The sequence below is a fragment of the Entelurus aequoreus genome, linkage group LG07, assembly GCF_033978785.1.
Source record: "Entelurus aequoreus isolate RoL-2023_Sb linkage group LG07, RoL_Eaeq_v1.1, whole genome shotgun sequence".
NCBI lineage: Eukaryota > Metazoa > Chordata > Actinopteri > Syngnathiformes > Syngnathidae > Entelurus > Entelurus aequoreus.
In genome coordinates this window covers 39,543,178-39,569,952 of record NC_084737.1, presented here as the reverse complement: position 1 = coordinate 39,569,952, position 26,775 = coordinate 39,543,178, and the positions used below count along the sequence as shown (strand labels likewise).

The window sequence follows — 26,775 nt, the reverse complement described above, 5'->3', positions numbered from 1 at the left end:
GGTGCAATGGACGTGGAGTGGATCTGGTTAATAGTGTGAGAGTCCAGTCCACAGTGGGGCCAGCAGGGGATCATCTTGAGTGGAGACAGGTCTGCAGCGCAGAGACGTCCCCAACTGATGCACAGATGAGTGGTCCACCGCGGGTCCCGACTTTAAACAGCTAGCGCGTCATCTGTGGTCACCGAATAACCTATATACACAGGAGAGGGGGGCAGTACATTTATTTTTAAATCAAACCTTAAAATCTGTCATTATGACGGAGTTCACAGTGATGCAAAATGAGCAATTATCCCTATGGGCTTTTGAATGACTCACCGTTTCAATCAATCAATCAATCAATCAACGTTTATTTATATAGCCCTAAATCACAAGTGTCTCAAAGGGCTGCACAAGCCACAACGACATCCTCGGTACAGAGCCCACATAAGGGCAAGGAAAAACTCACCCCAGTGGGACGTTGATGTGAATGACTATGAGAAACCTTGGAGAGGACCGCATATGTGGGTAACCCCCCCCCTCTAGGGGAGACCGAAAGCAATGGATGTCGAGTGGGTCTGACATAATATTGTGAGAGTCCAGTCCATAGTGGATCCAACATATCAGCGAAAGTCCAGCCCATAGTGGATCCAACATAATAGTGAGAGTCCAGTCCATAGTGGGGCCAGCAGGAAACAATCCCGAGCGGAGACGGGTCAGCAGCGCAGAGATGTCCCCAACCGATGCACAGGCTAGCGGTCTACCCCGGGTCCCGACCGTTGACTAAAAGTTTAGCAGTTTAGCATGAGGCACTTCAAATAGAACAGGCAAACACCTGCAGAGCCCGACAACCACGATGGTGAACATTTAGTCAAGTGATCGGTTGCTATAATCATGTGCATTCCCACCCCCAGTTGTTGTGGCCCTAAACAATGGCGTAGTGTGTTTATGCCTGTGTTGCACTTTATATCGTCGCTTCCCTAAACTGCCATGTTTGATGTGCAATTACCCAAATGGAGAGGCTATCTGCTCTGACTTTAAGTATTGCATTTATTCAAGCACGAGTCTTCTTAACATTCATTTCCATTCTAATGTGCCAGACACACACAAGAAATATCCCTCCTCATATTGTTGAGTGGGAGAGCATGTGTTGGGTGCTTGAATATTTATGATGGTAGAAAAAAAATAGAAACGTGAATGTCAAAAAATGGAAAGGTGTGCTAATGTGCCCATCTGGTTGCACTTTCACGGTGCTTACTGTGCCGTGTGTGGATCTGCAGAACTAATGTGATGGTTGAGGGACGGAGGAGCCCAGGAGGAGGTGAGATGTGGTGACCTGTCATTAACCTCAAGGTGAGTGGAACCAAAAAGGGGTTGGCTTCAAAGGAGGTCGACCATCACAACTTCCCAAGGCAGGATAAGATTCTTCATATTTGGGCACAAACACTCCATGCGAAATTGACCCTAGTGTGTGAATGTGAGTGTGAATGTTGTCTGTCTATCTGTGTTGGCCCTGCGATGAGGTGGCGACTTGTCCAGGGTGTACCCTGCCTTCCGTCCGATTGTAGCTGAGATAGGCTCCAGCGCCCCCCGCGACCTCGAAGGGAATAAGCGGTAGAAAATGGATGGATGGATGGACACTCCATGCGGTTGTTTAGGGCCACAACCACTAAGAGGCCCTCATAATTATGGCGACTGGTCGCTTAGTGTAAGTAACTGATCATCAGTGTGGTTGTTGTGCTCTGCAGGTGTTTGCTCTACTTTGATTGACTGACTTAAATACTTTTACACCTTACTAAACTTTTAGTTTTAGATTTGTTTAGCAGCATCGCGGCCGTGTCCATTCAAACCTCCATAGAAATAATTGCTAGTTTAGCATCGCTTCTAAAGCTGTCAGCGGGACAAATTAATGGCTCACTTCTTGTGGCCAAGAGTGATACAATGAACCCTTGTTTTTCGCTGGTGATTGGTATCGGGCCTCGCTGTGGTAAATTAACTTCCGCAAAGTAGGAATTATTCATTTTAAATGGAATATTTTTATAGTTGGAGCACAAAGAACACTATCACTAGGCTGCAGTCAGCTCTGTATATTCAACTGACACTTTTGGCCCGGGAATGACACCATAGCCCTGAATTCAGTTGAAAACTTGATAGAGGAACTTGGACCACTGTAAAAACATTGATTGGCACATCCTTGCATTGCCATTTTCATCTTGCTAGCAAACATAACACTTGGGTCCAAACTTGTGATTTACATAACTGAGGTGTTCCTCAAGGCATCCCTTTAAGTCAGGGGTGTCAAAGTCAAGGCTCGCGGGCCAAGTCCTGCTCGTAAATAAATTATCTACGGCCCCCGTCCGGGAAGATATTTGATTAGTGTTAGAGCCAGCCCGCAGGCCACAGCCACCTGCTGCTGTTTTGATAACAAATTATAAATGTATACATTATCCTGTTATAGCTTACATTCTCTATTGTGTTTTGGAAAAGGGTTGTCGTGAACGTTACTTAACGGCGTGGCGAAGTTGGGAGATTGGCCGTGCCAGCAATCTGAGGGTTACTGGTTCAATCCCCACCTTCTACCATCCTAGTCACGTCCGTTGTGTCCTTGAGCAAGACACTTCACCCTTGCTCCTGATGAGTCGTGGTTAGCGCCTTGCATGGCAGCTCCCGCCATCAGTGTGTGAATGTGTGTGAATGGGTGAATGTGGAAATAGTGTCAAAGCGCTTTGAGTTCCTTAAAAAAGGTAGAAAAGCGCTATACAAGTACAACCCATTTACCATTTACCATTAAAAAAAATTTATGCATATTTAAATGTATTCAGTTATAAACATTCATTCACTTCCTTCTTTCCTTCATGGATCTAAACTCTACCGCTGCCGGGTATTTTTTTTCTATACTTTTATTGTCATGTTTTTAGAATGTGATTGTTCTATTTTTGGCCAAAGTAAGACAAAGAAAACAATCTTAAGTTGTCCTCATTTTTTTTTAGTTTCAATGCTATATCATGATTTTAATAGTCCAGATTTCCCTCCATGCGGCCCCTGAGCTAAAATGAGTTGGCCACCCCTGATGGACAGCATTACAGTATATGTAACAGCTGCAGCCAGAAAAAAAAAAGGGCAGCATAAAATAGAGAGTAGATCCAGCAGAAAGTAGACATTATAAACAAAGAGAGGTAGCTAACATGGAAGCGATCGGAAAAATAAAAAAAACTTGAGATTTCCTGCGGGCCGAATTTTGGACGCTGGCGGGCCGCTATCTGCCCGCGGGCCGTAGTTTGGGAATCCCTGATCAAAATGTTACTGCTGCCGGGTATTTTTCCCTATACTTTTATTGCAATATTTTCAGAATGTGTTTGTTCTATTTTTGGCCAACGTAAGACAAAGAAAACAATCTGAAGTTGTCTTTATTTTAACATAATATAACATGAAACGATATTATCCATCCATTTTCTACCACTTGTCCCTTTCGGGGTGGCGGGGGGTGCTGGAGCCTATTTCAGCTGAATTCGGGCGGAAGGCGGGGTACACCCTGGACAAGTCGCCACCTCATCACAGGGCCAACAGGTAGACAGACAACATTCACAGGTTCTTAAGTACAGCAGAGCAAAAATAAATATAGACCAAATTTAAATGTCCACTGTAGAGGACGCTGGTAAAAAGAATTATAGTAAAGGGAGAAGTCCTTAGTTTTCTGTTAATGTGGCCCTTACTACCAGTGCCTGTCCTGGCGTGTTACAGTTTCTCAAAGGCAGTCAAAGACTGGCTTATAGACCATGAGTCCTGCTCACATTAACAATACCAGGCAGGTAGTTGACCATCATATGATACCCGGGAGCAGTCTGATGACACCAGAGTAACATTTCAGTCTGGTAACATCGCAAACTTTTTTTATGTATGCAGTACAAATGTGGTATATGGCTATTGAATGATACCCTAATGAGTACCATCTGATGGCTACTGCACTGTATGTGGACTTTGATTAAAAACTGCTGCACTTTATATACTTCTGCACTTTAAATGAAGCTGCTAAAATACTGTAAATGATTTGTAACTCGCATACCCTCTATGTATTATAAATAAATAAATAAATGGGTTATACTTGTATAGCGCTTTTCTACCTTCAAGGTACTCAAAGCGCTTTGACACTATTTCCACATTCACCCATTCACACACACATTCACACACTGATGGCGGGAGCTGCCATGCAAGGCGCTAACCAGCAGCCATCAGAGGCAAAGGGTGAAGTGTCTTGCCCAAGGACACAACGGACGTGACTAGGAAGGTAGGGATTGAACCCCAGTAACCAGCAACACCCCGATTGCTGGCACAGCCACTCTACCAACTTCGCCATGTATTGTACTTCTGTTTTAAATTGCTTATCATGGTGTCATTTTTATATTGTTGTGTATTTTCAACCATGTTGACATTTTATTGTGGCTGTTAGATGCGCCATGAAAAGGACTACAGATGGGAATTAGCGAGGTGTTAAGCCTTCTTTTGAACATAACTGCACATTGTCCTTCAAATAAACAAATACAAACAAACAGGAGGAACACTAAAGACCGAAATGGGGCCACAAACTAAATCGTGTTTAGGGGCCACAGCAAGCAAGTGCGAGCACGTGCTTTTTTTTCATTTTTTTTTTTCAGATTGCGTAATTAAGATTTCAATGACGTCATTTCACTACGTCAGCTTTATTGATGAAGACAGAATAAGTTGCGTGTGCATGTGAAGAAAGTTGTGTGCAGAGAGGGAGTGTGCACTAAGAGTGTGCACTAAGAGTGAGCACTAAGAGTGAGCACTAAGAGTGTGCACTAAGAGTGAGCACTAAGAGTGTGCACTAAGAGTGAGCACTAAGAGTGTGCACTAAGAGTGTGCACTAAGAGTGTGCACTAAGACTGAGCACTAAGAGTGTGCACTAAGAATGTGTACTAAGAGTGAGCACTAAGAGTGAGCACTAAAGAGTGTGCACTAAGAGTGTGCAGAAAGAGTGAGCACTAAGAGTGAGCACTAAGAGTGTGCAGAAAGAGTGTGCAGAAAGAGTGTGCAGAAAGAGTGTGCAGAAAGAGGCACAGCCTGCAAAAAAAGGAAGCACGACTCGCCTTATCGCGTCACTCGCTTTTAGGCGTGAGGCAGGAAGCAGCCTTTCCTCCCGGATTGTCGCTCTTGGAACAAACTCGCAATTTTGTCTTTACTCAATGCAACCGTCGGCCCAGAAGACGCGGAAGCCGAGCAGAAGGAAATATGCCTCCTCCGATGGAGATCGCTCTCCTGCTCCTCGGCGTCATGCTCGCCCTGGAGGCGCGCAGGAGCGCCAGCGCGCTGCGCATCCAGCAAGCCTTCTCGTCTCCCAACCACACCAATAATTTCGTGGTGGACCCGGCGTCCGGCAACATCTACCTGGCCGCCGTCAACAGCGTCTACCAGCTGAACGGGACGCTGAGCGTGGAGGCGGAGGAGCGCACCGGGCCGGTGGAGGACAACCTGTTGTGCCACGCGCCGCAGCTCCCGCAGGCTCCGTGCGAGCATCCCAAGTCCCGCACCGACAACCACAACAAGCTCCTGCAGCTGGACCACCAGCAGAAGGTGGTGGTGGTGTGCGGCTCTGTCTACCAGGGCTTCTGCGAGCTCAGGAGGATGGGGAACATCTCCCAGATAGCCGTGGAGTTCCCACCCCAGGGGGAGAAGACTGTCTTCCCAAGTATGCTCAACATCGCCGCCAATCACCCCAACGCCTCCACCGTGGGGCTCATCTTGAGGGGTCACGGGGGCAACACCCGGCTGCTCGTGGGGGCCACCTACACGGGGGCCGGGACTCCGTTTTTCCCCAAAAACCACAGCAAGGAAGACCTGCGCTTTGAGAACACGCCAGAAATCGCCATCCGTTCCTTAAACATCCAGGATTTATCCAGACTTTTCACTTATGACATCAACCCCTCTGAGGACAACGTCTTTAAAATCAAACAGGAGGCAAAGACCAAAAACAAGCTCAACTTTGTGCACGCTTTCATCCACCAGACCTACTCCTACATCGCCTTTAACAATGATGCCAAAATGGGCCACAAAGAGAGCCAGCCCAACAGCCTCCTGGCCAGGATCTGTCTGGACACCAGCAGCAGAAAGCCTACAGGACCGGAGAGTAGAAAGCTGACAGAGTCCTACATCCAGATGCCCCTCCAGTGTGGACACAACGGGGACATTTATAACCGCCTTCTGTCCGTCTACCCGGCTGACATCCACACAGAGGAGGCTCAGGGCACAGAGCCGTATCTCTTTGGGGTCTTCTCCAAGGGGGACAGAAAGTCTGCACTGTGTGCCTTCAAGTTCGGGGACATCGAGGAGGAGATCCGGCAAGGTCGCAGGAGCTGCTCCAACTACCCAAGCAGAGATGTCCGGGTGCTGGACAGCGTCATCCAGGGCTCTGGAGCAACCTGCATCCAGAAATGGAACCTAGTGGTAGGAATCACGCACCTTCAATTATTCTCTGTGGGCTACTGTGGATTAGGACTGCAGCATACTGATTATTTTAGTCATCGAGTCATCTGTCCTTTCATTTGTTCGATTAATCGAGTCATCTATCCACGAGTTATGTTCAATTAATCAAGTAATCCATCCATCCATCCATCCATTTTCTACCGCTTACTATCTAGCCATGAATTTGTTTGATTAATCGAGTAATATATCCATTAGTTTGTTCGGTTAATTAAGTAATCTATTCATTTGTTCGATTCATCGATTGATCTATTGGTTTTTGTTCAATTAATTGAGTAATCTATCCATTCATTTGTTTGATTAATCGAGTAATACATCCATTAGTTTGTTTGGTTAATTAAGTAATCTATTCATTTGTTCAATTAATCAAGCAATCCATTGGTTTGTTCAATTAATCGAGTAATCTATCCATGAATTTGTTTGATTAATCGAGTAATATATCCATTAGTTTGTTCGGTTAATTAAGTAATCTATTCATTTGTTCGATTAATCGAGCAATCCATTGGTTTGTTGAATTAATTGAGTAATCTACTCAATAATTTGTTTGATTAATTGAGTAATATATCCATTAGTTTGTTCGGTTAATTAAGTAATCTATTAATTTGTTTGATTAATCGAGCAATCCATTGGTTTGTTGAATTAATTGAGAAATCTACCCATTAATTTGTTTGATTAATCGAGTAATATATCCATTAGTTTGTTCGGTTAATTAAGTAATCTATTCATTTGTTTGATTAATCGAGCAATCCATTGGTTTGTTGAATTAATTGAGTAATCTACTCATTAATTTGTTTGATTAATTGAGTAATATATCCATTAGTTTGTTCGGTTAATTAAGTAATCTATTAATTTGTTTGATTAATCGAGCAATCCATTGGTTTGTTGAATTAATTGAGTAATCTGCCCATTAATTTGTTTGATTAATCGAGTAATATATCCATTAGTTTGTTCGGTTAATTAAGTAATATATTAATGTGTTCGATTAATCGAGCAATCCATTGGTTTGTTCAATTAATTGAGTAATCGATCCATTAATTTGTTTGATTATTCGAGTAATATATCCATTAGTTTGTTCGGTTAATTAAGTAATCTATTCATTTGTTCGATTAATCGAGCAATCCATTGGTTTGTTCAATTAATTGAGTAATCTATCCATTAATTTGTTTGATGAATCGAGTAATGTATCCATTAGTTTGTTCGGTTAATTAAGTAATCTATTCATTTGTTTGATTAATCGATTAATCTAATGGTTTGTTCAATTAATTGAGTAATCTAGCCATTAATTTGTTCAATTAATCGAGTAATTAGATAAACCACTTTGTAGGCTCAATGCTCATTTTAGGGAAAATAGTTGGAAAAAACAAACAATTTTCTGCTTGCCATAAACTTCATTACTTTCTTTTTGTAATAAATGCACATCATCAACATTGAAATTACGCTTTTAACACATGTGCATTAATAAATATAATAATAATTACAAAAAATCAACACTGCACAGATCACAGCACCCATACACCACTGCGCCTTTGTGCGCTCTATTGCAGCAGCCGTGCGGAAACTACTGTACGTTCACGTATTTTAAGTTCCGGCCACTCCATGTGGTCTAGATTTTATGAATTTGTATTAGTTACACTCATTAATCAAAGGCTTTTTTCCTTATCAATTTAGTCGATTTAATCGATTATTCGTTGCGGCCCTGCAGTAGATCATTTGTCATTACATGTTGATTATTTTAGTAATTAAGTAATCTGTTGATTAGTTTGTTCGATCAATCGAGTAATTAGATAAAACACACTATAGCCTTTATATGCCCATCATCAACATTGAAGTTTCACTAACATGTGCACATCAATGAAAATATGAATAAAATAAACTATCCGCTGTTTGGCACCAGACAGATCACGACACCTCATGCGTGCTCTATTGCAGAGGTCATGCGAAAACTATATCTGTGGAGTTAAAGTTCCAAGCACTCCAAGCATTTCGTATTTTATCTATTTTTATTGCTTGGGCTCATTATTCAAATATGTTTTTAAATCAAAATCATTGATTTACAGTCATCCCTAACCACATTGTGATTCAGATATTGCAACTTGACCACATTGCAGGTTTTATGGGAATATTTTTTTAAAGCATATTCTAAATTTTGTTGTTTCTAAATTAAGCATTTTCATAAAAATGTCTAAATAGACTTAAAATACATAGTAGTACTGGCCACTAGAGGAGACCAAACCAATCAGAGCATGCTGTTCAGTATCGTGGCCACTGATTGGCTCAGCCTCACCCAGCATTACTATATTGGATTAAAAGAGTGTATAGGTGACTACAGTGTGTTATTTTGTGGGCTCTCATAATGTTGAAAAACATATTTAGAAGGTCGTCAACAGGATGCTTATGCTCTAGCTTTGAAAATATAAATTCGTATATCGCGGTCACGTCCAGAACCAATTAACAGCGATTGACGAGGGACTATTGTACACTGTGGTATTTGGCTCGACAACTTCATGAAGACAAAAATGCCAAGTGTAAGACGACAAAATGTAGGATTTATCATTCCTTTGACTTCATTCCAGCGTGGACAAAGAAGTTGCTTGTGATGTATGAAACTTTCTGGCCTGAGGTTATTGTGCCTTAAAATGGTCAAATGCACATGTGACGGCTGTTTTCTCCTGGCAGCACAAATTCATAATCATGAGTTGTAAGTGAAGGAGGAATCCCCTTTGTCACAAAGTGAAGATACCCCATAGCCAGGCTCAAAGGTTATGGGAAGCGAGACTCCCCTCACATCCAGCAGCTCACCCAGCAGAAAAGGGTCATTCGTTTGTTTTTTCCATTGTCTTGTATTTTCCTGCATCTGCGGTTAGAGTGTTACCGAACCACAAATATGGCGGAGAAGAAAGAGTTGCCTTGTCGCACTCCCAGAGTCAGATCATATCTCATATTTCCAACTATGCAGCATTCATTTCATTCATTTGTGTGACTTGAAACCCTGATCACATGCTTCACAAGACAAATACATCATACAAAATGAGCTCTGTTGCTGCGTACTCAAGGGCAAAACAAAAAGCAAGACACAAACACTTAGATTTAATCTTTAAACAAATGTTTTTTAAAAAGTTCAAATGGGGTGATTTGTTTTGGACATTGTCTTTACAGTTTTTTTCTAAAGGTAAAAACATATGTTAAATAAAATATTTAATTCTTCCATTTGTGCTCAATGTGCACATCAGTCATTATCTATGGATCTGTTCTGTCTCTAGACAATGTCGTATTGAAGGCTTATTCTATTCCAGTGTTTTTCAACCACTGTGCCGCGGCACACTAGTGTGCCGTGAGATACAGTCTGGTGTGCCGTGGGAGATTATCTGATTTCACCTATTTGGGTTAAAAATATTTTTTGCAAAGCAGTAATTATAGTCTGCAAATGATGTGTTGTTGTTGAGTGTCTGTACTGTCTAGAGCTCGGCAGAGTAAACCTGTAATACTCTTCCATATCAGTAGGTGGCAGCCGGTAGCTAATTGCTTTGTAGATGTGGGAAACAGCGGGAGGCAGTGTGCAGGTAAAAAGGTATCTAATGCTTAAACCAAAAATAAGCAAAAGGTGAGTGCCCCTAAGAAAAGGCATTGAAGCTTAGGGATGGCTATGCAGAACAAAACTAAAACTGAACTGGCTACAAAGTAAACAAAAACAGAATGCTGGACGACAGCAAAGACTTACTGTGGAGCAAAGACGGCGTCCACAATGTACATCCGAACATGACATGACAATCAACAACGTCCACACAAAGAAGGACACAAACAACTGAAATTATTCTTGATTGCTAAAACAAAGTAGATACGAGAAATATCGCTCAAGGAAGACATGAAACTGCTACAGGAAAATACCAAAAAAAGGGAAAAAGCCACCAAAATAGGAGCGCATGACAAGAACTAAAACACTACACACAGGAAAACAGCAAAAAACTCAAAATAAGTCACGGTGTGATGTGACAGGTCGTGACAGTACACCTACTTTGAGACAAGAGCTATATTTATGCATGGTTGGTTATGGTTTAAAGTCATACCCGACAATTGCAACAACGACTTTTTACTGTCAACTGAGTTTCGTTTTTTAATGATTTCAGCTGGTGGTGTGCCTCCGCATTTTTTCAACGCAAAAAATGTGCCTTACTTCAATAAAGGTTGAAGAACACTGTTCTATTAAACCATTTTCAGGTGATGTGTAAAGAGGAGGGGTGTGGCTTATATGTATCAACATTTACTTGGAGTTGTGACTGGCAGATAATTAATCATGTTTGCTGTAAATATTCAACAGAATAGCAACATAAAAACAGACTTTGAGGAGAATTAGACTTGAAGATAGCAGCAACCCATTTTCTCATCAAGTACCTCGGTTTATGTTAAGAATTAAGGGGTGTGTTGAAAACCCAAAATATTTTACCCATCAGAAACAATATAAATACTGTTGCAAAAAATAATAACAGAGAGAATAAGTATAGTTTTATACACAGAAAACAATGCAGGATGCGAAATGCATTCCCATGTAAGCACATATCTAACATCATCTTGCTATCATTCACTTTATTTGTACATAACTTTACTAATAGTGAGCTAACATTTAGTAAATTGTAATGTTCAAGACTTTTCCACTAAGATCCACAAACCTGAATCCTCCCACGTGTCATTACTGCTGATGTTGCTGTCAATCTGTCGCTGTACTTCTTGTTGGAAAAACGTGATATTTATGTTTATAGTCTTCTCATGCGTGCATGAGGCTAGAGCGGCCGTGCCAGCAACTTGAGGGCTCCTGGGTTAAATCCAGCTTCCGCCATCTAAGTCACGGCCATTGTGTCCTTGGGCAAGACACTTCAACGACCTTGCTCCTGATGCGTCGTGTATGAATTAGTGTATGAATGTGTGTGTGAATGTGATGTATAATGTAAAGGGCTTTGAGTATCGTGCAGGTATAGTAAAATGCTGTATGAATACAGACTATTTATAATTTATGCAGGTGGCTTGAGCCTAAGTAGCCACCCCCTAACTCGGGGGTGTCTCTCGAGCCACAAGCGGCTCTTTAGCGCCGTCCTAGTGGCTCCCTGGAGCTTTTTCAAAAATGTTTGAAAATGAAAAAAGATGGGGGGGGGGAATATATTTTTTGTTTTAATATCGTTTCTGTAGGAGGACAAACATGACACAAATGATCAAATGCGGAGAATAATTTCGCCACACCTAGTGTGTGTGTAACAATCATTGGGACTTTAACTTTAACTTCAACAAACCTTCCTAATTGTTAGAAACCCCACCATATACCTTAAACATGCTTTTGTCCTACTAACTTCAGAAGTCCTTGAACGCACCGTAGTTTGTTTACATGTACAACTTTCCTTGATGCTGCCAAAGTAAGACGTGTTTTATGCCACTCCTTCTTTGTCTCTATTTGTCCAGCAAAGTTTTTATATGCTGTGCGTGAATGCAGAAAGGTGAGCTTTGTTAATGTTATTGACTTGTGTGGCGTGCTAATAATAATAATAATAATAATAATAATGGATTAGATTTATATAGCGCTTTTCTAGACACTCAAAGCGCTTCACAGAGAAGTGAGAACCCATCATTCATTTTTACAACTCATTCATTCATCATTCATTCTCCGGTGTGAGCGGCACCGGCGGCAAGGGTGAAGTGTCCTGCCCAAGGACACAACGGCAGCGATTTTTTTTTTTTTTTTTTTTTTTTTTTTTTGGATGGTAAGAGGCGGGGAGCGAACCTGCAACCCTCAGGTTTCTGGCAAGGCCGCTCTACCCACTACGCCATGCCGCCCCATGGATGCTAACATGCTATTTATGCTAGCTGTATGTACATATTGCATCATTATGCCTCGTATTTTAGGTAAATTTGAGCTCATTTTATTTTTAGTTCCCGTTTCCTTCAACTTGAACACACTCACCGTGAATTAATTAATGTGGACCCCGACTTAAACAAGTTGAAAAACTTATTCGGGTGTTACCATTTAGTGGTCAATTGTACAGAATACGTACTGTACATTGCAATCTACTAATAAAAGTTTCAATCAATCATTCAATCAATCAATCAATCAATCAATCAATCAATCAATCAATCAATCAATCATCTTTACCTTTGGCCATTCTAAGCCAGTAATTTCCAGGAGTTATCACACCCTCTGAAAAGCCTCTGTTTTAGTAATGTTTTCCAATGTTGTAAAAATGTGTAGAATAAATATTACATTTCAACATTTCGGTCAAGAGAGATTTGCGTCAGCCTGCGACACATAGTCATTTTGATAGTAGGCTAATATAGTTAATATAGACACTTGCATCATGTGTTTCCTTCATTATAACACTTATATAAAGCTTTACAATTTTTGCGGCTCCAGACAGATTTTTTTTTTGTATTTTTGGTCCGGTATGTCTATTTCAACATTTTGGGTTGCCGACCTCTGCCCTAACTCCTCCCCCGCTCCAGATGACACAAGATGTCTACGCTGACCCGTGACCAACCGCCAAATTAAGACTCAGAAGTCAAGACCGTGCCTAGAAACATCGACTGCTTTCAATGTTTTTATGGGCCGATGACACGTGAGTGACTGCTGATGGATGTGATGCTCTGGATGTGGATATTTGTAATGGACGTACCACCTGCAGGCAGGTGCCATCACAGTGGAGGAGGTTCCTCAAACAAGTTGGTGTCATTTAGGACAAGCTAGTTAGACCTTCTCAGCTTGAAAATGGATTGAAAATAATTTGTTAATCGTACTGCCAGTTTGTGGAAAATACATTCAAAAATTAGGTGCAGGAAGAAGTCTGCAGTTTTTAGGAAGGCAATGATGTTTATAAAGGACAACAATGGGTCACATGGCTCAAATATCACCTGACTTAAATCCTATTTCGAATTTATTGTGGGCATTTCTCAAAGGTGAGAGTTACCGCAAGAGAAGACATTTCATGCATCTCTTTGAACCGTATTTAAAGGCCTACTGAAATGAAATTTAGTTATTTAAACGTGGATAGCAGATCCATTCTATGTGTCATACTTGATCATTTCGCGATATTGCCATATTTTTGCTGAAAGGATTTAGTAGAGAACATCGACGATAAAGTTTGCAACTTTTGGTCGCTGACAAAAAAGCCTTGCCTGTACCGGAAGTAGCGTGACGTCACAGGTTGAAGAGCTCCTCACATATGCACATTGCTTACACCAGCAGCGAGAGCGATTCAGACCGAGAAAGCGACGATTACCCCATTAATTTGAGCGAGGATGAAAGATTCATGGATGAGGAAAGTGAGAGTGAAGGATTAGAGTGCAGTGCAGGACGCCAGGATGTGTCTTTTTTCGCTCTGACCGTAACTTAGGTACAAGGGCTCACTGGATTCCACACTTTCTCCTTTTTCTATTGTGGATCACGGATTTGTATTTTAAGCCACCTCAGATACTATATCCTCTTGAACATGAGAGTCGAGAACGCGAAATGGACATTCACAGTGACTTTTATCCCCACGATAATACATCGGTGAAGCACTTTAGCTTCGGAGCTAACGTGATAGCATCGTACTTAAAGGCCTACTGAAATGAATTTTTTTTATTTAAACGGGGATAGCAGATCTATTCTATGTGTCATACTTGATCATTTCGCGATATTGCCATATTTTTGCTGAAAGGATTTAGTATAGAACAACGACGATAAAGATTGCAACTTTTGGTATCTGATAAAAAAAAGGCTTGCCCCTACCGGAAGTAGCGTGACGTAGTCAATTGAACATATACGCAAAGTTCCCTATTGTTTACAATGATGGCCGCATGAAGTGAGAGAGATTCGGACCGAGAAAGCGACAATTTCCCCATTAATTTGAGCGAGGATGAAAGATTTGTGGATGAGTAAAGTGCAAGTGAAGGACTAGTGGGGAGTTGAAGCTATTCAGATAGGGAAGATGCTGTGAGAGCCGTGGGTGACCTGATATTCAGCTGGGAATGACTACAACAGTAAATAAACACAAGACATATATATATACTCTATTAGCCACAACACAACCAGGCTTATATTTAATATGCCACAAATTAATCCTGCATAAAAACACCTGCGTGTTTGTTATGCTAGCTCCTAGCTCCTCTGCTAGCTCCTAGCTCCATAGAACACGCCAATACAATTCAAACACCTGATCAACACACACAATCACTCAGCCCAAAAGACCGTTCACCTAACCCAAGGTTCATAAAGCTTATATATTTTTAAAAAGTTACGTACGTGACGCGCACGTACGGTACGGTACGTGTTATGCTAGCTCCTAGCTCCTATGCTAGCTCCTAGCTCCATAGAACACGCCAATACAATTCAAACACCTGATCAACACACACAATCACTCAGCCCAAAAGACCGTTCACCTAACCCAAGGTTCATAAAGCTTATATATTATAAAAAAGTTACGTACATACGCAAAAGAAAGTTGCGCACATACGGTCAAGCGATCAAATGTTTAGAAGCCAAAGCTGCATACTCACAGTAGCACGTCTGCGTCTTTGTCATCCAAATCAAAGTAATCCTGGTAAGAGTCTGTGTTGTCCCAGTTCTCTACAGGCGTCTGTGTATCGAAGTCAAAAGTCCTCCTGGTTAGAGTCTCTGTTATCCGAGTTCTTCCATCTTGACTGCATCTTTCGGGAATGTAAACAAAGAAGCGCCGGCTGTGTACTGTTGTGGCTGACTACGTTCGAAAAATACGTCCATTTCGCACCGACAACTTTCTTCTTTGCTTGCTCAGCTTCCTTCTCCATAATGCAATGAACATGATTGAAACAGATTCACGAACACAGATGTCCAGAATACTGTGGAATTATGAAATGAAAACAGAGCTTTTTCGTATTGGCTTCAATGTGGAAGGCATACCCGTGTTCGCCGGTCTACGTCACGCGCATACGTCATCCTCAGAGGCGTTTCGAACCGGAAGTTTAGCGGCAAAATGTCACTTTATAAGTTAACCCGGCCGTATTGGCATGTGTTATAATGTTAAGATTTCATCATTGATATATAAACTATCAGACTGCGTGGTCGGTAGTAGTGGGTTTCAGTAGGCCTTTAACTGCGGATATAAACAGAAGAAATAAGCCCCTGACTGGAAGGATAGACAGAAGATCAACAATACTACTATTACTTCTACTATCAGGAGACACCGAACCAAACCCCGGACCTGTAACCACACGGTTAATGCTGTCCAGCCTGGCGAAGCCTAGCAATGCTGTTGCTAATGACGCCATTGAAGCTAACTTAGCTACGGGACCTCAACAGAGCTATGCTAAAAACATTAGCTCTCCACCTACGCCAGCCCTCATCTGCTCATCGCGACCCGTGCTCACCTGCGTTCCAGCGATCGACGGCGCGACGAAGGACTTCACCCGATCATCGGTGCGGTCGGCGGCTAGCGTCGGATAGCGCGTCTGCTATCCAACTCAAAGTCCTCATGGTTGTGTTGCTGTAGCCAGCCGCTAATACACCGATCCCACCTACATCTTTCTCCTTTGCTGTCTCCATTGTTCATTGAACAAATTGCAAAATATTCACCAACACAGATGTCCAGAATACTGTGGAATTTTACGATGAAAACAGATGCTGTTTGTATTGGGACACAATGGTGTCCCAATACTTCCGTTCAATCCGTGACGTCACGCGCAAACGTCAACATACCAAGACGTTTTCAGCCGGATATTTCCCGGGAAATTTAAAATTGCACTTTATAATGTGTTGCAATGTTAAGATTTCATCATTGATATATAAAGTATCAGACTGCGTGGTCGGTAGTAGTGGGTTTCAGTAGGCCTTTGAAGGGCTGTGGTTGCTGGAAAAGTTCTTTACAATTGTGAACGCTCAGAAAAACTAACTTTTTTGCTTGAAGGTGATCTATTATATGTTAAAAATACTTCTCTGTGGTCTAGATAATATGTATTGGATATACTGTACTTTGGTGTACATTTTGCCCCACAGTCACATTTATAACCTACTTACTGAGTCTTCTTGTTTGAAGGCGTTCCCTTAAATGTAAATGAAACCACACCTCCAACCATCTCTTCCAAAAGTATTAGAATATATATTTTGAAACTACACATCGAATATATATCTTGAAGACGAAAATTGCGGCTATTTTTTCTTAGACATGGTCGAAAATAAACAGTATATAGGTTCACTGGTCACAACATTAGGTAAGACTGCCTACTCTCAAAACAATACATAAGAAACTTTAGTTAGCTTATTTGCTGAAGAAAAACAATGAAACTTACAGCTTCCACGTCTGTAGCTGAGTTGAAATACATCCATGCTTTATTTTGAGATGCCTACCAAAACCTGTTTTTTTTTTTTACAAAGCTGTCCTCAATATAGGAGTGGGTTTACATCCACAATTTGTCCATTCAAAATAGGTTTTTCATTCATGACATCATTAAACATTAAAAAGTGTCTTTTCACCATTAGAGCAAATAAGCGAGACAAATTATGGATTTCTTTTCATGTTTGGTGATCATAAACAGGCTCTAACGACACTGTTTGAACATCTTTACAAAGTCCATTTTGCATAAAATACAACCTTTAAATGCAATTTTGTATTGACTTCAAGCACCATATTTGGTCAACAGTAAATTAAAGTATGTGATTTTCCAAATAATCATAAGCACATTGTAAATATGCTGGATCTTGTGACTGCTTAGGCCACAAAAATGATAAGAGTTGATCATTGAACATTGTCCAACTAAGTCAGCCACAATATTGCAGAACAGTCGTTTCCACAGCTCCCCATAGAGAATGTCATTGCAAGTTGTGTCTGCAACTTGCAACAGATGCTGTATTATGGCCTGATGCACTGATATTGGAGAGTAGAAACTGTGTGTGAGTGTGGCTAAGCACCATTATTTGTTGGTTTACTCTGTTATGTATAAAGAAGTCTTCAAGTCAATAACACGGATACAGTAAAGCAGGGGTATTCAACTAAATTGTTTTGGGGGCCACATTTCCAGAAAGCTAAGGATCAGGGGGTCGGACTTCTCCTTTCGTTATTATTGTTTTGTATATTCTGGAGAACCATCGTCCTCTACAGTAGATTTGATTTTGGTATTTATTTTGTCAGAGTTACAGGAGCTCTCTGCTGTTTTAGGGACCTTCTGCAAAAAGCTTGTCAAAACTCATCTCTATGACAGGACTCTTGTGTATTTAAGAATCTGCTGCAAAAATGTGAGTCTCACACAAGTTTTTTGAACGGAACTCACAGGCCACCAGTTGAATAGCCCAAATGATAAAAAAGAGAGGACCTAAAATGGATCCTTGAGGAACACCACTATAGTATAACTGAAGAAGTTAAACAAATGACTAGTGACTGCATCTAAAGTAAACAACACCTTAGTTACAATAAATCACATTACAAAACAATTGTATAACTTCCAAATAGGAGATGACTTAAAGGGGTCCTTTGAAGAACCCCTCAGTTATGTAAATTACAAGTTTGGACCACAGTGTTCTATGTTTGCTAGCAAGGTTAAAATGTCAATGCAAGGATCTGTCAATGTGTTTACAGTGGTCCAAGTTATTATATACAACAGGAGCACTCTACAGTTTTTAAGAATTTGTTCCAAAAATGTTGGTCTCCCAAGCTTTGAAATGAACTCACGGGCCCATGCCGGATTTAGCCCCCGGGCCACCATTTTAATAGCCGAGTATGACATGCATGAAGTCAAATGGTTTACATTGATATGGCTCCAACATCTATGCCTAATGCATAACAAATGTATAAATATTTCCCATCAAGGACATTCATTGTGCGTTATGTTTGCTACCCTTGTTTTTCTTTGTATGGATGTCACTTGGCTGCAAGCACAGAGACAAAAGTGTGCACAGTCTCATAGGAATGTGGCCAAATTCCAGTGTTTTATTGTAGATTTGACTGACAGGAGAGAGGTGAGGATAGGCCATCCTTCCACCATTGTGCTGTCAGAGCACAAAGTCAGTTGTCCTCGTCGCTGGCACCATTTGTATGCACACTCCCCCTGTGACCATTCTTTTCAATTGCACCCTCAAACGCCTTATTTGTCTTTCTGTTAAAAAATCTAGTTTTCCACGGCAGAAAAATAAAGTTCATCTAAACTTGTGATTATCATTTAAAATTTGGCTGCAACAGACGTGTGATCTTTTTTGTTGTCTGCAGTCTGAAGGCCAGCACCGAGGGAGCACCACGCACAATTTATGATAAGAGAAATAAGGCTGCCAGCAGAAAGACCTGTGGGAAAAAACTCTGCAAATATCCCCCCTGCTTAATTCAATTTTTTTGCTTCGACATGTTTTAAAATATTCAGAAAATTCCCCAAAGATCCTTGTGATCATTCTCGCGTGACACTGATGGTTTATCACTGCCTGCTTAGCGTTTGACAAAAGCCCAGTCTGATGAGTGTTGAAGACCCTTTTAAGGCCCTTTCAACTCTTCAGTGCTTCTGAAGCAAGACTAGTAACATTGTGATCATTCTTGTTTTACTTTGGACTTTCATCACTCATCTCCTTGTTCTGGTTTTCTCGTAGGACCGCCGATGCTGACTGATATTGTTCATTGTGTCTGTGTGTGTGTTCTAGCTGCAGCCAGAGCAGCTGGACTGTGGTGCGGCCCACCTGCAGCATCCTCTGGCCCTACAAAAGCCCCTGAGGGCCCTTCCTTTGTTCGAATACAACAGCCTCACCTCAGTGTCTGTGGACAACGTGCTCAACCACACTGTGGTTTTTCTGGGGACTAGTAATGGACGACTCCGGAAGGTAAGATACAGAACACACACTCACTCTTAGGTATGAGTCTGCTTTAGGGCCTGCAGATCCAACAGATGGCCCTGATTTGACTTAGATCAGTAACATGTGTATTCAACAATCCTTCTTATGCACATACGATTTGTCATTTCTTTTTGGAGCGGTTAAGTGGTCTGTTTGCAACCTTTACATGGAGGGCGCTAACGTTCCAAAGTGTGTTAAAGGGGTCATATTGTGATTTTGTTCTACATTTAAAACACTCCCTTGAGGTCTACATAACTTGTGATGGAAGTTGTTTGGTAAAAATGCTGCAGAGATTATGTTTTACAGACCATATTCAAGCCTGGCCGTCTCTTTAGGATGCGCCGTTTTGTGGGCGGTCTAGTTTACGTGGCTTTACTTTTCTCCCCGTCACCCATGTTGTAGTTTTTAGCCGACCCATATGGAGTTTACTTACAGATATAAGTCAGAAATATATGTTACTTTGTAATAGAAATAACAACAGCTGGGGATGCATGTGCATGTACGAGTCAGTCTGCTCCACTACAAGAGGATAGAGAAAAAAATTAGCAATAACATCGGGTTACAATGGCGTACTTGCGAAAAGCTCTTCTGGTAAAACTTTACCATGAATGGAGATATCCGCTAACGTCACCATTTGGGCAAATTCCAGATGGCTCATTTAGAGGAAGTATGAAGGACGGCAAGATTGTTTTGTATTTTTCTCTGCAATGCCTCCATGGTTTGATTTCAAATTTCCGGGAATTATGCAGATCCCATAGACAAAAAAATAGGTGCTATTAGGTAAGAACAGATAGTTTTGCAGATAGGTCCCCTTTAACTTGTTGTCTTACCAAGACATTGTGGACACTTTTTAGGGGCAGTTTGGGGAAAACTCTATTATGTTCCAATATGACTTTGTCCCAGTGTACAGAGCATGCCCTTTAGGAGGGAACTTGCCCATCATTCACAATCCCTATGTGAGATATTAACACACTTGTGTTCCTTTTATGTGCAATCTAACTGGTAGTCTGTGGTAGCTAACAATGTAGGTAATTGGGCTACGATTCATTCCTACTACAAACCCCTCAAAAAACCTCCAACACTGTTTTATGTACATTTTGTAAATACCGTATTTTCCGGACCATAGGGTGCACCGGATTATAAGGCACACTGCCAATGAATGCTCTATTTTTGATATTTTTTCATAGATAAGACTTATAGGGCGCATTAGAGGAGTCATATTGTTATTATTTTTTTCTAAATTGAAAACACTTCCTTGTGGTCTACATAACATGTCAAGGTAGTTCTTTGGTCAAAATGTTGCATAAATTATGTTTTACAGATCATCTTCAAACCGCTTTCTGACAGTCGCTTCCAAATGCGCCGTTTTGTGCACGGTCTTGTTTACGTGGCTCACCTTCGGCAGCATCTTCTCCCTGTCATCTTTGTTGTAGCGGTGTAACGTGCAAGGACGGGAGTGGAAGAAGTGTCAAAAGATGGAGCTAACTGTTTTAATGACATTTACACTTTACTTAAATCAATAACAGAGCAGCATCTCCTTATCCGGAAACAACAACACCGGAAATGTGTCCCGTGAAAAATCGTCCGACTGGGACTCTCTAATAACTAAAGTTCCTTGGGTGAATAATATAAACTCACTATACCGGTATATTATAGCGCTTTCGTGGCGAGTTTACTGACATATATAAGTAAGAACTTTACACTACTTTATATTAGAAATGGCAACAGCGGAGGATGAATGTCCCATAACAAGAAGATAGAGAAAACGAATAGCCTTACCACCTACGGCGGACTACAAAGGCGGAATTTTTCAGGATTTATGCAGATCCTAAATACAGATCAGCAGGTACCAGAAGGTAAGAAAAGTTGCTTTTGCATAATATTGCGACACAAAACGCCAGATAATATATCTTACCTTATGCACAAAGCATAACAATACTCATATGTTGAAGCACATCAAGCGGTGCGGCTTCATAGCTTACCAAAGTTGTACTAAAACATTTTGATAGATTTTTGAGCGCCGTGTGTAATGTTCTATATTTTCAATGGAACATATAACATGTTGGTGTTGTTTACTTGAGTCATATTGCCATCATAGTGCAGTCTACACTTATCTCTTATATTTGACTGCTATCTACTGGTCACACTTATCATTACAACATGTAAAAAAAAAATTGCTTCAAGGTTGGTAAGCAAAACCAGAATTATTCTTTACATTAGGCGCACCGGGTTATAAGGCGCACTGTCGAGTTTTGAGGGAAAAAAAGGATTTTAAGTGTGCTGTATAGTCCAGAAAATACGGTATGTATGTAAAGCAGAAACAGACACGTTCATGATGATTTACAGTATTTTGTTAAGTTTAAGCAATACCGTAACTCTTTTCCTGGGTGCATTGCTTTCACATAGCAACAGCATTTGTTGCTATTCGCTAAACGTTTCAAATAAGAACATAAAACTGTGACTTACAATGTCCGCTCTTACTGTGATGCTGACTAATGGGATGGTTGTATCTCTTCTTGAGCTGCCACATGCATAATAATCCTCACTCCTCAGATAAAAAGGGCTTTCTAGCATTCCATTTGTTGAGAGCCATATAGTTTAAAGTTGGTAGCGGATGGATTTTCAAAGTTGACCAATCTATTCGGCTTGGTGTCACAACCCTCTACTATACAGGTAAGATGCATCATTTATAATGTAGCATTAACTTTTCCGTACTCAGAGGCAATTAAGCAGCAGCAAAAGCAGCCCAAGCTCTTTTTTTCTGTATTTAATGGCAGGTCGCAACCGACGTTATTAGCAGCGTAAGCTTGCTACTATGCCAGAAAAGTAGTTCCTCAGTGTTAGCGCTTACAATAACAATGTAATAACAATAGCTAGGTTGATATGCAGGTTACGGCATGTAAATAGAACGTTGCTGGATATTTTTAAGAACGCTTTATAGTTGCAATAAAAATGAATTCCAATTACCTGTTTTGTTAGCCACCTCATACTAGTGATTTTTCACAATTTAGAACGTCCTGAAAAAGGAATGAAATGTGTCCTTATTTTGCATTGTGATTGTGAATGATGGGCAACATTCCCTTGTAATTCCAAGTGTAATCGGTACACCCCAACACTGTATTGTCCAAAAGTTCAGTTTATGCCTTACACTTTTTTCAGGAGCGTGTGTACAGTAGTTCTGTTGACCTCCGTTAGAGTCTGTCTTAATATTATGATTGAAAAGCTCAAACAGCGGTAGATTTAGAGATTGAGTGGCCCAATTAACCAAAGTTAACTCTGAACCATGCAGCAACAAGGTTTCTAGGTATAATGATTGATGATAAATTGAACTAGAAATCTCATGTAAAAAAATATACAACATAAAGTAGCAAGAAACTCGTCAATAATGAATAAAGCAAAACATGTTCTAGACCAAAAATCACTTCATATTCTCTACTGCTCGCTAGTGTTACCATATCTGAGTTACTGTGTAGAAATATGGGGAAATAATTACAAAAGTACACTTCATTCACTAACGGTGTTACAAAAAAGATCAGTTAGAATAATACATAATGTTGGATATAGAGAACATACAAATCCTTTATTTATTGAATCAAAGATACTGAAATTCCACGACATAGTAAATTTGCAAACAGCTAAAATTATACACAAAGCAAACTATAATCTGCTACCCAAGAATATACAACAATTCTTCTCAAAAAAAGAGGATAAATATAATCTCAGAGAAAAATGTAATTTAAAAAATGTGTATGCACGGTACAACACTTAAAATCTTCAGTATATCTGTATGTGGAATCAAATTATGGAATGGATTAAGCAAAGCAATCAAAAATGTACTAATATGATCCACTTCAATAAACTCTTTAAATTTAAAGTGTTTACAAAGTACAAAGAAGAAGAACCATGATAAACATTCTGAATTTATTTCATCCATCCATTCTTTCATTCTCAAAATAATCTTACTTATCTCATCATATGAAATGTAACTTACTTCACCAATTATTATTTATTTATTTATTGTTATTGTGATTACTTATGGAGTATATTGTGAATAAATTGAGAACAGGAAGTGAACAAAAGTTTTAGCAACTGTTATGTAAAAGAAAAGGGGTAGGATTAAATAAGCTCTGTTTCTTCCTACTCCTTTTTGAACATGTTGTAAAGAGAAACTAGAAATGGTGATGTATCATGCTGTATGCTTGCATGTTCGAAATAAACTCAAACTCAAACTCAAACAAGCTACTCTGTGCCACCACCAGCACCAGCCGACCCCCCTGGCCTATGATGTGGCCATAATAACGGGCTAGTTAATGGCTGACACCCCAGCTGAAACGCTGTTAACAAGACACCTTGACCACGTATGAGTCACTCCCTGCTTTGTTGTGGCGATGCCTACCCACCACCTCAGACATCAGCAGTGGGTCCAACTTGTGGGAAAAAAAGACAAATGTTCCCGTCCAATTAACAGCATTCCTAAAATCTGTCTCAACCACATTCCTAGTCACCCCTCACTGGGCTGCTCTGCGGCAGCCTGCCTGCGAGCGTCACAAGCTGCTCCTCAGCCGCCTATGAAGGGAAAAACAAAGCGGGAGTGCACTCTAAATGCTTCCTGACCTTTTGCATGAAAAAAAACACAACTTTCGCAACATTGAAAACAATCCAGCTGCAGTGTGTTTTGCTCCGATTCTGTTAAGAGTACCTTGTTTCTCTCCTGGAAGGACAGCGCTGCTTTAGCCACCCTTGAGTATACAGTAATTACTTTTTGGATGCACAGTGCAGGCTGCGGAAGGTGTGCGCCACTGGCACATGTGTTTGTGTGTTTGCTTGATTGCAGGTCTGACTGTGTCTTTTGGTGTTTGACTTTGTCTCTGGGACAATGTAAGCGGTTTGGTAATTTCACATGTTTACCCCGCTGACTTTCTACCCTGTGATCATTGTGCAAGTGTGTGTTTTCTCTCTGTGTGGGCCTTATCCTGGTCCTTATGTGTGTCACCTTGAGCAATGAGCTCAACGCTTTATGACCTACTACACTGCAAAAAGTCAGTGTTCAAAAACAATAAAAAAAAATACAAAAATGAGGGGTATTTTATTTGAACTAAGCAAAATGATCTGCCAATAGAACAAGTAAATGTGGCTTGTCAAGACTTTCCAAAACAAGTAAAATTAGCTAACTTCAATGAACCCAAAAATACCTTAAAATAAGTATATTCTCACTAATAACAAGTGCACTTTTCTTGGTAGAAAAAAAAAGAGACCTTTTCGCTCAATATGTTGAAAAATATTCTTAAATTAAGTAAATGCTAGTGCCATTATAATGATATGCGCTCTGCATTACATTTACTTATACTAAAAACTAATTTATTGTTCTTAATGGAAAGGCAACAGGGCAACCGCTTGTTACTCTCGGGGTCTCCTAGCCGCTCAGGCAAATCATATGGTCTAAAAAATGCATTTTTCCATCGATAACATGACATCATCAGGCCAAGTGCGTGCTCTTTCAGTCAATTAGTGCGCATATATACTGCCCGGCCCCCGGCCAAAGTGTTTTTAATTGTAATTTGGAAGAATTTATCTGAATGTGCATGAACTATTTCTGTTAAAAATTGTTAGACATGTTAAATGTTTGAATATTAATTGTCAGTTTACTGTACTGTGCCAACTGTACTACTATAAGAGTACATCTTTTCTATTGTTTCATTGAAAATAAAACAGCAAAGTCCATTTGGCTGTCATCCATTTTAATTATGAGACACAATTGTGTCAAAGTCATGATTTTTTTTTTTTCATGCTTGACATAAGAAATTATTACTTTAAAAAAAGTAGTTTTATAATTGTGAGTGTTGATGACACAGCTTTGCAACAGTTGATATTCTAGTTTCAAGCATGTTTTACTCAATATAGGTCATAAAATCGCAGCAACAAGCTGTAATATCTTACTGAGATCATTTAGGACCAAAACACTTAAAACAAGTAAAACACTCTAACATAAAATCTGCTTAGTGAGAAGAATTATCTTATCAGACAGAAAATAAGCAAATATTACCCTTATTTGAGATATTTAATCTTACTTAGATTTCAGTTTTTGCAGTGTAAGATCCTAAATAATACGTTCTACAAAGAGTGTGCACGTACTATTACAGGACGTGTTGCAAGTGAGCTCCTGTACTAAGACTGCATGCACTATCTATAAAAAGTGTAAAAAGTGGTGCAGAAGACCGCCTCAATTAAATTAGACTTATGCGTGTACTACCGGCGGTCACCATGGATTCAGTCATTTTCCTTCACATCTATGGCATCAAGCTCCATCCCTTGGTGGTTTGCCATGTTGAAGAACATGCAGCACACAACGTTAGTCTGTGACACCTTTTCTGGGCTATTAAAAGCACTCCTCCATTGCAATCTACAACGTAATCCACTTTTTAGGACGGCGGAAGGTGCGCTGTCGGGACGCCGGTGTTCTGGCGAGACATGCTTCCCATTAGAAATAATCCCACCCACTCCCTCCCCCCGCATGTGCACATTCATGACTACATGAACATGTCACCCATTTCAATCATTACACAAAATAATGTTATATTTTGTTCATTTAACATAGATGTTTCACAACTACAAACAACTAAACTATCTAGGGTACGATTTATTAGGTTTTGGTTCTATGTGAAGGTGTTGAACATCAACTGCTGCAAGGGATGCTTGGGAGTACATTCGGTTTATCAGCAAAAAAACAACAACACGACCTTAAAAATCATACATTTGATCGTTTGTAGTAATATTAATAATAATGATAATGAATTACATTTATATAGCGCTTTTCTATCAACTAGATCAGGGGTCCCCAAACTACGGCCGGATCAGGCCTGCCAGCGTCTAAAATCCGGCCCGCGGGAAATCCCAAGTTAAAAAAAACTCTCAGTGTCTCCTAGCCGCTCAGGAAAATCATATTGTCTAAAAATGCATTTTCCCATCGATTACGTGACATCATCGCGCTTGCGCCGCAGTGTCGGGCGAGCGCGCGGCAAGTGCACGCTCTTTCAGTCAATTAGTGTGGGAGGAATATATATATATATATATATATATATATATATATATATATATATATATATATATATATATATATATATATATATATATATATATATACGGAGCCCCTAAAGGGACATGTGAATTTTTTTTTTTTTAGACATGTATCTCGTGCGCACGAGAAACTTTTTATTAAAAAAAAAATATATATATATATATATATATATATATATATATATATATATATATATATTTTTTTTTTTTTTTTATTATTTTTTTTTTTTTTATTTTATTTTTTTTTTATTATTATTATTTTTTTTTTAATAAAAAGTTTCTCGTAACCACGAGAAACTTTCTCGTGCGCACGAGACGAGAAAGTTTCTCGTGGCCACGAGAAAGCATTGGATGCGTGCTGATGGTTTGGTGTGTGTTAAAATGGCAGTTTAGGAGTTAATATGGCTGTATTTCCAATTAGGACTTTCCCCCAT

General features: G+C 40.2%; 1 protein-coding gene across 1 annotated transcript in view; it reads left to right on the top strand.

Moving 5' to 3' along the window:
- The first annotated feature begins 5,092 nt into the window (after positions 1 to 5,092).
- The window catches only part of plxnd1 (plexin D1), a 160,023-nt gene continuing 138,340 nt past the window's right edge, over positions 5,093 to 26,775 (top strand). Inside the window, exons 1-2 of the mRNA XM_062053578.1 lie at positions 5,093 to 6,435; positions 19,079 to 19,255. Coding sequence (XP_061909562.1) covers positions 5,224 to 6,435; positions 19,079 to 19,255 — 1,389 coding nt within the window. The 5' untranslated portion in view covers positions 5,093 to 5,223. The remainder of the gene's footprint in view (positions 6,436 to 19,078; positions 19,256 to 26,775) is intronic.